Below are 17,018 nucleotides of genomic sequence, written 5' to 3' on the forward strand. Positions count from 1 at the left end.
CATTGGAAGGTTTGGTTTGTGGTTGGTTGGGTTTTTTACATTGAGGTTTGACGCACAAATTGGTCTTAAAATATTTCATTATGAATATTTTAGAATTACCACAGTACAATGAAAAGGCTGCTCTTTGTTGAGATATCTGCAGACACTGTGTTTTCCCAGATGATACAGTTGGGGTTTTTTTGACTCAAACAGAGCAGCTACTGGCAAACCAGTGAGCTTTTAACTTACTGAGGATTTATCAGGATAGACACCGGCTCGTAGCAGAGATGCCTTCCAGCTATCCACCTCCTCTTGGGAGTCACAGGCTAGCTCAAGGAAACGGTAATCCTTGTAAACATTCCTAGAACAAAGAGCACCACATTGTAAAACTAACATTTTACTACTCTCTATCATGCACACAGCATTTAAAATTAAAAATCATTTGGGATCAGAAATTACTTGGTAATTGTTGTGGACAACAGACTTTATGGGACAGGTGCTTAATAATTTGTCTAATAATTACATGGAGTTCTTAAAAATATCTTAGAATGCTACAGCACAACTCTGGAAATAATAATCAGCTAAAAGCACTGTGAAACTACTTAAAATCAGTTTTCCTGCTTATGCTAAAACAAAGCACTTTTAGGGGAAAAAAGGGTATTGTGATGAAGAGGACAAACACATAAGACATGCCAACATAACAGCACAGCTTGTGACGGATTGCTGCTGTAACCAATAAATACCAAAATCTTCACTGATGCAACTTCCTCCCATATTAAGTCCTTTCAGTCCAGTTTATACCCTTTTCAGTTTTTAGACATCATCAATAAAAGAGGAAAAAAATAGCAATGATATTCAAGATATTTTTAAACAAACAAAACAAACCTCAGATGTCTCTCATCATAGTAAGAAAATTGGGACATGTTTAAATAAAACAGGTAGTTCACATAATGAGATAAATACAGGGAATCACTTAATGGAAGAAAAGAGAAAGGAGGAAAAATATATCTGTAGGAAGGGGGTACTTGTAAATTCTTCAATTAACAGAACAGATTTTCCCCTTACAGTTTAGCCATTAGTTTCTGAATTCCAATTCTATACACAGACCAGATCACTGTAAATTTGTCAGCCAACAGTCTTTTTAGGAAAGGCCACGAGCTCAGCTGAAAAGGGTTAGGAAACCACATTTTGCTAGATCTTAACCGTTGCACAAGGATCAATCTTCCATCCCAACCAGACTGTTTTCTTCCCTTAGCAAGCTGTGGAGGAGAGGGGTTGATGGAGATTGCTTCACACTCAGTGACAAAGGGCCCTTTGGTTTCATCGTGCAACTACAGAGGTCATTTCTCCCACATATTCTTAGAGGGGAAAAAAACCTGAATTCACTGTAGAACAAGGAAATAAAGCTATTATTGTCACTGCCTAGACAAATTTCTTTAGCATTCAGGGACTGGTGGGATTTCACTGCCACACTGCTGGAACACAACTGACTTGATGTAATTCCCACTCACAGAAGTGATTCTCTCAGCCTCGCTTTTTGGGGCAGTCTCAGGAAACAGGTTAAAAAAAGGTAAAAAAAGTGCAATTGAACCTGGGCATGAAGCAGCCATGACACCATATCATTAAATTGTCACCTATGAAACCACAGTACAACGACCAGAGCACACTCACTCTGAAGGGAGCAAAATCAGGTATTTTTTAGCAAGCTCGTAGGTTGAATTCAAAATTGCAAAGAATAAAGGACATACTCGGAATTATTTTCTTACATTGGTCACTCAATTCTCACCAAATTCAAAGGCTAAATCTGCAGCACCAGGCTTGCACTACTCCCTCCAAAAACCCAGACTGGAGGTGCCACCAGGGCATTTCATTCCCACAGAAATCAGCCCCAAAGGTCACAAAGAGGCACTAACGGGCCTGATAGCACAGTTTAGCCAAAGCCACTGACAGGATGAACAACTGAAAGCTCTGTGGATTCTTTTATTGATTGAGAAATTTAAAATTAATCCTTTTTCTTCCCTGACTCCAAAAGTACTAATCCTCCCTTAAAGGAAATAATAGCCTGGATGACCTTATCAGATGCTGTTACTTTAAATTGAGCAAACACCTGAAATTTATTCAATTTGCTGTATTGTGGAACTCCAAGTCAGCATTTACTGAACAAAACAAAGAAGTCAATTAAAAAAAAAAAAAAAAAGAGAGAGAGAGAAGCATAATGAAATTGCCAGAGAAAAAAACGCTTTAATTTATTGTTAGGAGAAACTTTTACTGAGATAAGCTTTTCTGGCTAAGATAACGAAGCAGCTATAATTTGAAGAACTAGGAAGCTGAAATGGTAAAAGGGTACTCTCAGCAAAGATGACTAAAAATAACAATAGAGCAAATAAAGGCTGTAAAACATAGTGATAGGGAAGTTCCAAAAACACTTATCTGCAAGAGCAAAACAACATGACACCAGCTTGTGAAAACATTTTTTCAGGCCTGTCATGTTATATATTACGCTTTTTGGCATTTTGTGGCTTGCTCCAAGCAGTGTGGCTGTGTGAGCAGGGATTTCAGCCAGGCACTCTGAACACTGTGGGAGCTGACAGTCCTGCATTCTGTCTCTGTGTCAGGACTTCTCCTGGGGCTGGGGACACCTCATGGCCCAGCAGCTGATGTCTCCACATGTCCCAGGCCCTTCTTTCTCCCTGTAGGATCTGAGAGCTTTTTTTTTGTGCAGCTCATTCTATTCCACTGCCACTGGCAAAGACACAGCACGTGTGATGGAACACAGCACCGAAGGATGCACACCCTGAGTGCTCCCAGGAATGCCCCAGCAGGCAGGTGAGGGATGCTTGTCTCCCCAGCTGGCTGCCTTGCTGCTAGACTACCCCTGCCTGTCTTTCTCCCAGAAAGGCCAACAAGCATAGGAAATTTTCAAAGGAAAAAAAAGCCAAAGTAACTTCTTTCAGTAACTTCTGAAAAGTGTGTGTCCTTTTCCTGTTACCAATGGAATCTTACAAAAACACATTAACATGTTTTACTCATTAGGAGTCCACTGGTGTCTCATGGAAAGCTGTAAAAACGTTCTTGAAAACAATTCAGATTTTCTGTTTTCTTCTCTCTTCAACTTCTTAAAATTGCTAAAGATATCAGCACAGCACCAGTTACTACTCAAGCCTCACCTATGTTCTCCATATGGAATACTGTGAAGTCATGTTCTCACCCTCATCTCCATAGCAGCTAAATGGGATGGTAGACATCAAAGACTATGACACAATAAAGGATACCAGGAAGGATGAACTCTCAACAATACCAATCTTGTTGCTATTCAGGCATCTGTAAATCTAAGGGACTACGGAAACAAGACAGATACAGAAAATGGGAACATGTCTACAAGTGCCATCTGTAAGTAGTATTTCCCTTGAACATTTAACATTTCTTAAATGTGAACACATAATTGAGGAAACTGCAAAGCTGTATGCATCTACCACATCTACCTACTCCACTTCCTCCTGGAGTCTCACCACTGTAATTTAAATATCATGCATAGTTCATGAAAATGTAACTACAGTGGCATTAGTGGAAATCAACATAATACTGATAATACTGCCTTTTTTTCCCAGGCTGAAAAATACAAAAGGCTACCATTTGTTATCTGCAGATTTTACTGTACTCTAGATAAATAAACCTCAATTTGGAACTGCATTTCCACTAGAAATACAACATAATTGCTTATAAGGATGAACAGACAATTGGACTAAAAGCATCATTTCCAGTTCTGGAAGGTTCCACACTCAGGACATGCCTTCTGTAGGCCAGGCCCATCACCTCAAATTCCAGCAGCCACCCAGCTGGGACTTTGCTTACCCTACAGCTTCTTCACTTTATTTTTACCTTGATTTCTTGATTCATTTCCCCTATATATTTCAGGGCCTAATACAGACATGTCCATAGGTGTTTCCTGAACTCCTCCCATCATGAAAGAATCCTAACTGGACAGCATTAAGGTATTTAAAAGTGCCCAAGAGGAAAGTGAAAAATGCCAGATAAGTTTGAAGACTGACCCAGCTGTGAGTTACTGAGATTCCCCTTCCACCCACCCTGAAGCCTGGGCTGTCAGCACTGCCTAGGGAAGGCTTGCCTGCCTATGAACCAAATCTCTGCAGTCCAGGAGCAGGGAGTGAATGACACCCCTGAAATTCACCCAGAAAGAACAGCCCTTGCAACACCAGTGGGTTTCTCTCCATGGTGGCTGCACATCAGAACATGCTGAGTACATCCACTTGCTGCACATCAAGATGGACTGTACCTCTTGCAATCTCTTAACACTAAGATAAGGTTAAATATTTATCTCCAGCAAGCCTAGAAAATTTTGAAGGGCAACCACTGCAGGCACATTACAAACCTAGTTAACATGTGTGTACATACATTAATGCATACTCACATATAACCATGTGCATGGAGAGCTTTTAGGTTGAGTTGGATCTGGATTTCTCTAGCCAAAGCTGTACTGGATATGCATAAAATTTCTTTTCATGGAGAGAAAATACAAACCACAATTAATTAAAAATGCATTTATTCTTGCCAATGTAGGAGGAGACAGAACAACCATTACACAGCAAGAATACTATTGATATTTTTTAGAACTGGACCTATAAACTACTTTAATCCTCCAAAGAACACAAACCCGTATTTAGCTTCAGCAGTCACACTGACACAAGTGAAGCTGCTCACAGACTGAAAGATAAAGGAATATCTTCTTTTACAGGGATTTCAAAGTGATTTTTTGTAAACATCTCATCTCTATTAGGATGGAAGCAGAATTGAACATTAGAAATCTAGAACTACATGCAAATTGGTCCCATTTTATTCCATGAAAAATACAAAAGATTCAATTCTTATATATCTCTCACTTGATTGAAATTGAAAACATACAGAATATGGGTTTATTGAATAGTCACCTAAAATGAAAAGGGGAGAAAATAACAGAATCCAGACACTCCAGCAACGGGGAACGGTAATCCTGGATGAAATTGTATGTTTTCTATCTATTTAACCTGCAACTCCACTGTGTACACTCTGCTTATTCAAATTTAATCTGTGATTTTGGACACCTGTAATTGCACAAGGCTGGTTTGAGCATATGCACCATTTTTTAAAATTTTTTTTTGAAATTAAAAAGCTCTACCAGAAGCTCTGCAAATCATATATTTTGAAGAAACAAAAATGGCCATCTGCTCTGAGTTAACAGCAATGACTAACATTTTCTATCAAGGCCTACCATTTCAGATCACTCCAATGCGAATGCTAATTAAAATTAATTACACATGGTTCCGAAGATTCTTTTTTTCTTAATATCCAGAAAAGCCAAGGAGACAATCTCTGGGACAATGTCATGAAATAATAACACTTAAGGATTTTGCCATCTGTGTCATGTGAGTGCTCTCCCAAAAGCATATGAATCTTTTCAAGTACACACACCCAAAACACACAGAAATCCCCACAACTTTCAGGTGCAAATGGACAGAAGATGTGCTGCTCAGTACATAGGCCAGCCTTGGCAATGAAGTATCTCGAGTCCTATATGTAACCCAGAACAGAAATGCAGCCAAAACTAACACCACCCAGGCCAAAATCCACAGCAGTAACAGTGACTGCCACTAAAATATTCCATCAGTCCCTGGAGGAGAAGGTTTGATGCCTTTGGTGGTGAGGGATGGAAGCCTGGCCTGGAATGTGCCTCTGGGCCACACAGACACAAAAGCTGTCCCCAGCTGTCAATACCTGCACCCTATTCTCTATTATTTGTCATGCAAAAGATATTTGTCAATAATGACAAAAAAGAACATATTCCAGAAAAAAAACCAACCAACCTTCTTCTTTTTTTTTTTTTTTTTTTTTTTTTTTTAATAAGGGAAAGCTGTTGGCAATAAAGGCTAGCTATTCCTTGGGTTTGTATATTTTTTCTTAAATATTGTACTCTCCAGCATTTTAGGACTTTGTTTAGAATTGTTAGCAGCTTTTTTTTTGTGAATTAAATTTATAGGTCTTTTTAATTAAACAGATTCTCTCTCTTCCATTTCGAACAGAGAGGGCTCTGAATAGCTTACAGTCCAGCTCTTCCTGGGGCTTAGCTTTCTGAGTAATTCAAAAACAGTAACTAAACATACATCTCATTTTAGGCTTTCTCCTTTAGCCTGGCTTCTATCCAACACCTCCTCTGACCCGGTCCCCTTTCACTAGTTCCCTTTATTTTGGCTCTTGCCCAATTTCCCCTATATATGGATAGCAGTTAACCAGTTGCTGCCCATGGACAGAAATTCAGTACTTATAGCTCTAGTACATTTGGAGTCCCAGAAACAACTTGTGCTCCGTCCCCTTCTAGAGCAACACACAGCCAACCACATCTACCCAAAACAGGCAGTGAGACCTCGCACTGAGTAGACAAGTGTAATTTCCTGGGTCCTACCAGACACCACAGCTCCCTCTGCAATATGATTCCTGACAGACAGAGTGTACTCAGGAGTCAGTAGCTACAATTCCTCATCTGGCAGTTCTATTTTCAGTCCTATTGTGTGCCCTCAAAATGGCCTTTTGCTCGCTCTCCTCTGGACATCCATCTGCCTGTCAGATTAAAGATCTGTTTTTACAGACAGGCAGCTCTGGAGCAGGGATGGCAGATTCTGTCCCACTGCTTCATGATTACTGAGGGGCATTTTGCTCTCAGGAACCCACTCTTGTGAGAGTAAAAGGAACGGTTCTGTGCTTTGCATTTGCTTCTCACACCCCTGTATCACACAGAACCACAGAGGTGAGGACAGCAACAACATTACTCAGCTTCATCTGGGTCCTGCTATGCCTCAGGTTTTAGCTTTTATATTTTTCAGATTCTGTGCTGCTTTAGCATGTGGGTCTGGGCTTCACATTAGGGGATGGTGAGCTCTGTGCACAGAGTAGGGAGACAAAACAATTCCTTCTCCAGCTGGGGACCAGGGACAAATGATCCAGATCTCAGGCCCAAGAGCACAAACAACGTGGGCTGGAGAGAGAAAAACAAGAAGCTCCATGGGCTGGAGCTGTAATTGGACAATTAACTCCAATATGCAAATGGAGCAGAACTTATAAAAGTGAGAACTTATAAAATCACATGACCGATTGTGAATTTTGTGACCATTTTGGGTTCACCTGGGTGGGCTCCTGTGCTGCCCAAGGTAGATCCATTGAGGCCTTTTAATAAATTCCTGCTTTATTCTTTAACTCTGTTTTAGTCTCTGTTCTAGGTCAGCCTTCACAAGGCATCACTGGCTGGGCAGGAAAGGAAAAGACACGGAGAACTGGTGGCCTCTTCCTCTGCAAGGAAGGCAGAATTTCACACATTGGTTCTGCTCCTTTGGCTCCAAGGAAAGGAATGAGTCTGAAGAGGAGCAGAGGAAGCCTGCTGATCAAGGACTCTCCAGCAGGTAACCCTTCCTCACTCCGTGGTTGCTACTCCCACTATTGGTAGGGAAGGCTTGAAAATTCACCAACTTAACAAACACTTCAGCCCACTCCCATTTATAACCCTCAAAATCTATACCTAGTAGAATCCCAACTCCTGTAAAAGAGAATTCATCTCTCCAGAGTTGGAGAAGAGGTGGAAAGAAGCTTTTTCTCTGCTTCTAGCAAATGAAGACAGTTTTTTTTACTCAGCATCATTTCTTTAATTAAAAGGGAAGTAGTATATAAATGGAGTTGTAATATAGTAATACAGCAATATATTGACCAGTAAATCAGGAAAAAAGTGTAATTACACTACTGCAAAGGCAAGAGATTACTTTAGAACAACAGACAATCTGTCAAAATAGTACCAAGTGGATCAACAGGAGAAGACCACGAGAACTGAAGACTGCTTGGCCTTCTCAGGGCAGATGGAGAGGTAGGACGTGCACAGATCCTTAAGGGAGACACATTTAAGACTACAGTTCGTGTTCCAGGCTACAGTACTTGGGTAACAGAAAAGTCACCAAGTGAATAATTTTTACAAGAAATACATGGAGAAAAAATCAAGTTGGAATTAAATCCTGTAAGGACAGTAAACTTTCTGGGATGGACAGAATTTGGTTTTTTTGTTCTTGAGCTCTGAACAAGGTCCTTACCCACTCAGCAATGAGAACATGACAAGTTAATCTACTGAATGTGAGCTGCAATGCTGACAAAATCCTCTCTTCTCCATTCTCAGCTCTGCCTAGAAAGTCAGTGGCTACATCTACACAGCTTCACAGTAAGCCCTACAGTACTGCAAACATTCTTTCTTCTCCTATAGCATAATTATTTTTAAATACTCAATATATTTGATCTCTTTTTCCAGTCTAAAAAAAACCAGACTTGGCACGAGTTTCCTGTGGAGAAGATGGCTAACACAAAATAGCACTCACTTGACAGCTTTCGGTTAGACACACACTGCTTGAAACCCCCAGCCCAACTTCAGTTACTAAAGGCAGGCTCGTGCAGACAGACACGGCCAAAACTGATCCAGGAATCACAGGGCACTCACTTGAATCTACTTTGTTTGAATATCTAGTACTCCTAAGGTAAGGAAACTAGAGGAGTCCATTGCAAAGGTCATCCACAGTGTCTATAAATTAAGTAGATGGCCCATTCAAAAACTTTAAATGTGTTACTTAATTTGCAGAAAAACAAACCTAACCTCTCTGTTAAGTAATGCTGTAACTACTTCAGGCAAAGTTTTCCTTTTCCCAAAAGCATATTCCCACTCTCACCTTTTTTTGTTTCTTTGGGGTTTTTTTTTTTGTTTTGTTTTGTTTTTTTAAGATTTAATTAGAAAGTAACACAAAAATAATTTAATTATTTCACAACACAGCCTTTTCATAAACACACAATTATGTTCATTTCATGAGAATTTATCTTCACTGTGAAATCAATCGTCACAGTCTCCATTTACTCTACATTACCAAGTCACATTTGATTCCTGTCAGAGAACTGTTGACTTCTGCAGTAAATCAAAATGACAGATACTGTTAGTTTCCTTCTCCATCTATCCCCCAGTCTCAGCTAACTCAAGATGGTTTTTCATTCTATGCAGTGAGATGAGTATTTTCCTGGTAACTATATTTCAGAGCGGGAAAGGTTTTCATAAATGGAAAAAATGCAGTGCATAATCCAGGAAACTATTGAAATGTACAGTATCAGAAACATATGGCTGGAGCAAATACCTATGCAGTGAGGGGCTGGGAATGAAAAAGAGAACAAGCTTATTAAAATTCTTCTCCTAAAGGGTTTTTGCTTGAAAATTAAAATAATTTAATTGAACATTAAGAAAGATTTCATAGTCAAGGAAAAACATGCTGCAGATTATGGGGGGAGGGAAAGAGAGATACAGAATAATCTCCATGCTATCATGGAAGCTGGAACAGATGATTTTGCCTTTGTTCTTTAATGATCTACATCTTAAATAGCAAAATAGTTCCATAAGCAGAACCCTCAGTGGGCAGAATTCAAAAGCTGATTTCTTTCTCAGTTGCTAAGGTTTTTTTTTAATTAAAGAAAGCAACCACTCCACCCACCCTCAAAAAAAAAAAAAAAAAAAAAAAAAAAAAAAAAAGCCAACCAGAAACTAATGTAATTTTTTACACAATCTTTGAAAAGCAAGACATACACACACACACACACACATCAGAACATCATAAACCAGGATTCAACAGATTACCACAAAGTAGAACAACAATAAGAATTCTTATTTTAATGTATCTTTATCAAGTCCCTCTTTCAGTTTCCTTAAGAATGTGGGATAGGGGACAGAGTCCCCAGCCAGATCACTCTACTCGAGAAACAATATTCCTGTTTTTGCTGACACATCTATGAATTCAGGATTCAGTGGAAAGTGATACTAATCTTGTTTTGATCAATTTGTGCCAGGAGGCAGATTTTTAGAAATATCAAAAATCATCTGGTTTACAGTAACAGAGAAACTGCTGTTTTAATTAGAATTCAGTAAATATTTCTTCAAAAACAACTTCTGCCTCCCTTAAAGCTGCAAGACTGACTCCATGATCTGCCTCTCCCAAGGCAAAGGTATTTTGTGGTCTTACTGCTGTGCTGTCATGTCTTAACATGCCCATGTGGGTGTAAGGATGTTTTTAGAGCAGCTTGCAGAGGCTGCAGGGTCTACTCAGAGCCCAAAAAGGCAGGGCTATTACAGACATGGCAAACATTTTAGACATCAGATTTTCAAATCCTTGATGTCTAGTACAGATGAAGATCAAGGGAAAATATGAATGTCCAGCTATATAGCACCTAAATAGATCCCAAACTTGCCAATGGAAATGCTTCTCTTGGATTTTCACAGCAGTTCAATGATTAGTATTTATGATGATGATAATATTCAAAGCCATTAGTTGAACCAAAGGAGAAACAATGAGTTAAATTAACAAATTTCTCATGGAAGTAACCTAACATGTACAGCTGCTATCAAGCCACCAGGACAAAGTTACCTTTCTTGATGGATCCACACATATCTACAGCAAGAATCATCAAATTACATTCACTTCCAGCATCCAAAGATCATTTATGTTTTTAAGAACATGAAAAGCTTTTCAAAGCTTTTCTCTGTGCTCCAGAAACACAACTGGTCAAGCATATGAAATGTTATTCCCAGGTAGTATGTGTGTGGCATGCTTTCAAAGGGCATCTCCTGGCAGACCTTGCAGGCTGGCTGAGGTGGCAGCAGACACAGGCAGAGCCTTCCTGGGCTAGTTCAGACTGAGACCGACATTGTGTCCTCGCATTTCTGGGGTCAGCAGAAACCTGACAGCCCAGAAATCCTGTGCTTTGCTTTTGATTTGCAGGAGGGAGGGGCATTCCTTGCTTCCAAAATTCTGGCCACTATGTCTGGCCAGACTGGGAGCAAAGACAGCTGCCTCAGCAGAGAGCCACATGCAGCCCTCATCATCTCGACTATCTGAAGGTAATGCCCAGCTTTAGTGATGTGAGGGAGAATCAGGTGTGAAGGAATTTAGCAGAAGAGGGAATCAAGGATATCTATCCATGCTACATTTGCCTGAAAAACAACTTACAGAAATTGCTGCTTATCTGCTAAAATGCAATTCCCCTGAGACAGGTACAAATGCAACTCTCCTCCTCAGTTTAAAAAAAAATGAAAATTAAACATCACTTTTATGTCTTTTGTAACATTTAAGGAAACTGAGCTGGCTGTGCATCAGGAGTAGCTTCCATTGAGCACCTGCACCACTTAAAACAGAGAAGAGTCTGAGAGGAAAAGTGTGGGGCAAAAACTAAAAGGCAAAGATTTTATTAATTAAAGAAGTAGAGAAATCTACTTTTTCTCCATTCAGCAGTGTTTAAACCCAAACAAACAATCAAACGAGTCCCAAGATTACTGCCAGGCAAGATTTTCCACTGGAGAAAATGAAAAGCAATGACACTTTTGTGATTTACACCAGTTGAATCTGGTCACAAGGTACAGAAGTCATGAATGTTTTGGTAAGCCTAGGTGACTGCCAAATAAAACAAAAATAGGATCAAGGAGATGATTATTCAGCCATAAGGAAGGACTGGCTGACTCATCATGGAGCTGTTTCACCCCACAAGTGGCTGGGAGGACACCAACCTCTCATCCCATGGTTATGCAACAGCAAAGCAGCAGCTAAATCAAGAATATCAAGACCTTGTGTACTCAACATGGTGGAAACAGCAGAAGTGCACTCACACTTATTAAAATGCTCAGCTAGATACCATTTGACAGAAGTATCTGCAGAAGAGCACATTCTCTTACCTCTGCTCTGTGTTAAACAATGCAAAGATGTGTTTGCTGGACATGAAGCTCTTCTCAACATCTCGCACTTTCAAGTTGTCCAAAGGCAGCATGTACTTCTTCTCTTTTTCCTAGAAAAAAAATATTAAAACAACACTGTGTGAGAAGAAGCCTGATGTCAGCAAGATCTGTTGAGTTGGTAATTACCCTGGTACATTTGTTATCATAAGGAAATACCCAAATTTAAATGTCTGCTTATCTTTCATAGACCTACCTGCAAGAGAAATAAAACCTCAGTTTCAGTTCTGTTTTTCACTGACCTTTTAAAAACATTTACTAGTAAAAAAAGTTCACCTCAAACACATAAACATCTACATTTGTTATTTTTCATTCCTCTCAATTCTAAAAAGGCAAGGGTCAGACTTCACTAAAATAAAAGTGTCTGATCAAAAAATAACTCTTCTATGTGTGCACAGCAAGTGAAGTAACTGGTGACATAAATTCATCTCTACTTTGTTGCTGTTATTAATTATTTAAGCATGGCATTCAGTAAACCCACACATAAACTTTCATTTTGCCAGTGAAAGATACAAAACCCATACAAATCAATCAAAATAAAACCATGTACAAACAAAATCAGACTCTAATCTAACCAGCTTATTTCTCCAAATAGGAATGAGTTATTCGCTCTTGCTGTAGCCAACTCCTTTGCAATTTCATCACAACCCTCATTTACAGCACGATCACTGCAATTTCACCTTTTCCAGGTTTCTTCCTTCACTTCCAATTAAGGACTAGCAATACTCCCGAGGTAATTTATTATGTCAGAACAGAAAGAACCCTGAGATTATTAGCTGTTTCCATTGTGTTAAACTTATTTAAGTGCTTGCACTGATGGATAAACTGAAGCTAACCTCTCCAGTTTGCTTTGCAAACACACCTGATGTTAAATAGAAGGATCCAAAGACGAGAGACCATCCTCAAAGCTCTCATTCTGGGCTTGCACATCATGACAGCACTGCTCACAGGGTTATTAACACAGCACAGTTTAAGAGCTTCTAAAAGCCATTAAGGTACTGTTAAGGCTGGTGCCACTATGGCAGCAGTGGAGTGCAGAGAGGCTTTATGCCCTGGAATTCTCCCAGTGGATATAAATGGGGTTTTCATGACTTTGACTACCCCTACAGAGCTTCAATAAATCACCAGAGTTGGAGAGCTTAAATTCCTTTAGAGTCCCTTATCAGCCAGCATGAAGCAAGGCTGACTGGTCTGTGCCCAGCCACCACCAGAGCCAGCTCTGAAGTCCAGCACCACTGCACTTCCTGAAGTATTCTGGGCTGGGACATCACTCATGGGGCTTGGCTCAGGAAGAAATATGCATGGGACAACAGTTTATTGTGTGCCAGGAAACAGGACAAAGGGACAAACCAAACTAGGACTCAGTATTCTCTGCGAGTGTTTCCCAGAATACACCAAGCAACTTGCAGTGCACAGACCTGGAAGATGTCCTGGCTGGGCTGAACGTGTGCTCTGTGAGGGCAGATGTAATTCATCTTGGCTGAGCTTCAGCAGATTGCAAAACTAAGCTGGATGAGAAAGGCCCTAAGAGTGAAACTATAAAAATACCATGACATGGCCAACAAAGGCTCACTTTCCTAGACAGCCTCCTAGCAGGCCTCAGGAGAGGAAAAAGCAGATTTCAAAAGCCCTTCTGGAAAAGCACGGTTTCTCTTGTTGTTCAATACAAAGGTTATCAAATTCTGTCTATTACATAAAAAGCATCCGATGGATGTTGAAACTGCCTCTATCTTAACCTCCCTAGAAATTATTCCTTACAAAAGAATATACATGGGTATATTCTTCACTCCCTCACCTCACATCTGCTCCCATGCAGGAGTCTAGTTCTGTGCCACTCTGTGGCTGTTCATCACAGCTCAGATCTATATTCTGCTTCCAGAATCTGTATGGTCTGAAGCCTTGGGGCTCTCCCAGCAGGGACTGTATACTACCACCCACTCAGTGAGAATTACCACTGAGACAAATAAAACTAAGCCATGTAAATTCATAATTTATCAATTAAAAATAATGGTAAACAACATTAAATAAAGATTTTATAAATATTTATGTATGGAAATTAGAAGTACCTATCCTCTAATACTGATTTGTACTGATATGATCTCTTTTGCTATTATAAATTTATGTCCTAACTAGTATATTAAATAAAAGGATAACAGTGTATTAGCTCTGCTGCCATGACAAAGGGAGCGTATATTAATCCTTGTATCAAAAGCAAATATTTTCTTTTTCAGCTGAAAGCTGGACTGCAAAGCAATATCAGATATTTTGTATTCTATTTCAAAAACTTAAGGCAGGTTATAGATATTAAAAAAATCTTTTGGGCAGAAATATTTCCTTTGGGCAGATATATTCCATCATAGCTAAGAAAAAAAGATAAGTTTAACTTTTTTTTTAAACTTATCTTTCAGTATTACAGAATAGACTTATCATGATTTACTATTCAATTACTGAAAATTTAATAAGTTTCTGATGAGATATTTCTTCTGACAGACACTATTTACTGACACATCAAGCAACCACAGATGAATAAAAATAGAAACTGATGAAAAAAACTATACCAAGAATCTGATTGTCTAAACAAAAATTCCACAAGAGGGAAAGTTATATAAATGTTTGATGCCAAACTGTGAGAAAGTGTTTCTTCTGCACCACCAGGAAAACGGAAATGCCTACTGAAGGCTAAGAAGTGGTTGGTATTTATTTACATGTCCTCCTACCCACATGCTGAGACAGGGCAGTTTCCAAGAAAGGGAAATCACAGGGTGCCTGTGCTCGAGGCAAACAGAGTCACACAGGAGAGATCAGAGCTAAATACTGCTTAATTCCAGGAGAAAGGTGTTATTGTGACATTAAAGTGTGGCACCAAAAGTCACTGCAAATTTTTTTTTCCCTCCAAAGTGGGAGAAAATATACAGAAATGGAGAACAAGCTAATTCAACTGCAGATGAGCCCAACATTTCAGCCTAAGGTCAATTAATATTATGTTATGGTAGGGCAAAAAAAGCTGCAGCCAGGACTGTTTGTGCATGTTTCCCATCCTGAGAAGCTGACAGCATAAGAAACAGGGAATGCATGAAGCCTGGGAGGAATGGGGCTAGGCACACTTCGACGAGTGACTACATGCACATAACTGTGGGTCCAGTTTGTCCCCCTCAGCATTTGTTCTTTTTTATTTATAGATTTTTATTTTTATAAAGGGGCAGAGAACTTCAGTGTGACATGAGGGGGAAAAACCAGCACATGCTCATCGCACGTAGAGACTTCGCCTCTCTTTTTCCAGAGTAGAGGAGAAGAAGGAAAAAGTGGGAGGTAGAATGGCCCATTCCTGTGCCTGTGACATGAAAAAAATTCCCCATACTCCACCTTAGAAAAACAAACGAACCTGCTGGCCTGGGGAGGCCTTCCCACCCTGGAGACGATGTTTCACCACTCGTGGGCATAAGTACCACTCACATCCTTAATGGACCAGTTCTGTTCTCCAACAGGCAAGAGAGCTGCCAGGAACTGACAGCATGATGTAAATATGCCATATTACAACTGCCCCTTCCTTCTGCACTGTTTAAATGTACTAAAAATAAATACTGCTCAAGTCCAAAATGGCACAAGTGATATAAAAAATACAACAGCAGCTCCCCTTCCCCCAGCAGGGTCTCAGCCAGCACTTCCAGGCTAATGAACTCCACTGCATTTTCAGCCAGGGGCAGGAACCACTTCAGAAAGCATTCTGTGCTTTTGGAACTTTCAGGCTCAGTCCAAACAGCAAAAGAAACCTTGGACACAATGTCAGCAAACCGGATGATAAGAGGAACAGAACTCTCTCGCTTTAAAGATAGAGATCATTAAGTGATTTCAGCTTCTTCCAGCTATCAAAGGTGGTTCTTCTGTCACTTCAGGCTGGGTAAGGCACAGCAGCAGCACAGGCTCTTTTCCACAAGAGAACAGAATTCAAGTTTATGCAGCACAGCTCAAGCACAGGATGCTCAGGTTCTGAAATGCAGGATGGAGTCAAGCATTGCCCAATTGCACTTTCAGCTACATCAAGAGAATTGAGCTGGTTTGCCCACCACTTACCAATGCCTTATAGAACACCAGCTTTGAAATGGAGGGTCATGACACCAACCAAAACCTGTCTATGCAGGGACCTCAAGCTCAAAGAAATCAAGCTGCCAGGTGGAAGCACAGGCCACACTGAAAAGGTTGGAACAAAGGCTGGTTTACAGCAGGATGCATTCTCTGCATCAGCTGAGTGCACAAATCTCAGGAGTAATTACTGTGCACTGAGAGCAAATGTAGATATCCACAAAATGCCTCTGCCATTAGTATGAGGCATTAACAAGTATTACACATTGATTAGGCAAAAGAGTAAACTGCTTTAAAATCATAAACTGAGGAAGAACAGCTTTGAAATAAAGCTGGGGAACAGCAGATAAAAAACTTAGCATTTCTGCCTCTGGACTAGATTTCCAGACTGACACTGTACTGCTGTCTGGATTTGTTTCTGCATTCATACTCGGGGATAATACTCACCTGACTCACAGGCATCATGCTCAACCTTCTTTCTGCCAGAGCCAGTGATGGCAGGGCATCATTAAATATCCTTCAATCAGGGCTCTAAAACGTGTAGGTGGAACACTCAAGCCAAGCAACTACATGGCAAAGGAGTTAAGCAGCAGAGGCAGAAAACAGTCCCAAAACAAAGATATTGTACAGTACTGTACTATTTTATATGGCCAGAGCAGTGTACACATTCTACAGAGACACAAGAAGCAGTGGCTTGTGAACCTCCTGAGCCAGAATGATCCTTATTAAAGAAAGGAGAAAAGAAATAATAGAAATGTAAGGAACTGCTGGTGGTCTGTGCCTGTTTACTCCCAAAAAGGAAAGGCTCAGCCTTGTTTACACCTCGGAACTCTGGCTGCCAGTGCCAACAGCCTACAAAGTGGCATTTGATGAAAGTGAAAACTATTAAGATGCCTCACAGAAACCTTTATAGTATTCAAATCAGTATCCAAGAGTTTACCATATTCTGACTTTAAATACACCCAAGAGAATTTTCCTGTGTTTCTGTTTCAGTTTATATTTCTCTCTCAGTTGACAAAGCCACACAACATCTTCACAACGGTCTCTGCTTCACCACACTTGGCTTTAAAGCATACTTTGAAAAATGAAGCATGACATTCTCAGATACTACTGCAAAATTCTGAAG

At 40.0% G+C, this 17,018-nt stretch overlaps 1 protein-coding gene and 1 long non-coding RNA gene across 12 annotated transcripts in view; one reads left to right on the top strand and one right to left on the bottom strand.

Moving 5' to 3' along the window:
- DNM3 (dynamin 3) overlaps nucleotides 1-17,018 on the bottom strand; it is a 171,836-nt gene that overhangs the window by 56,865 nt on the left and 97,953 nt on the right. For all 11 annotated transcript variants that reach the window (XR_008432222.1, XR_008432223.1, XM_053949823.1 and 8 more), the window contains 2 exons: nucleotides 11,756-11,865; nucleotides 229-340 (listed from right to left, as the gene is read on the bottom strand). Coding sequence is in view for 9 of the 11 variants with exons in the window: in XM_053949823.1 (XP_053805798.1) it covers nucleotides 229-340; nucleotides 11,756-11,865 (222 nt within the window). In the remaining 2 variants the exon portion in view is untranslated. The remainder of the gene's footprint in view (nucleotides 1-228; nucleotides 341-11,755; nucleotides 11,866-17,018) is intronic.
- LOC128791914 (uncharacterized) lies at nucleotides 3,295-8,474 on the top strand. Its single transcript, XR_008432224.1, has 5 exons — nucleotides 3,295-3,369; nucleotides 3,895-3,971; nucleotides 7,233-7,424; nucleotides 8,183-8,224; nucleotides 8,312-8,474. It is a non-coding gene; the product is annotated as an uncharacterized LOC128791914 (long non-coding RNA).

Source organism: Vidua chalybeata, chromosome 9, assembly GCF_026979565.1.
Source record: "Vidua chalybeata isolate OUT-0048 chromosome 9, bVidCha1 merged haplotype, whole genome shotgun sequence".
Classification (NCBI taxonomy): domain Eukaryota; kingdom Metazoa; phylum Chordata; class Aves; order Passeriformes; family Viduidae; genus Vidua; species Vidua chalybeata.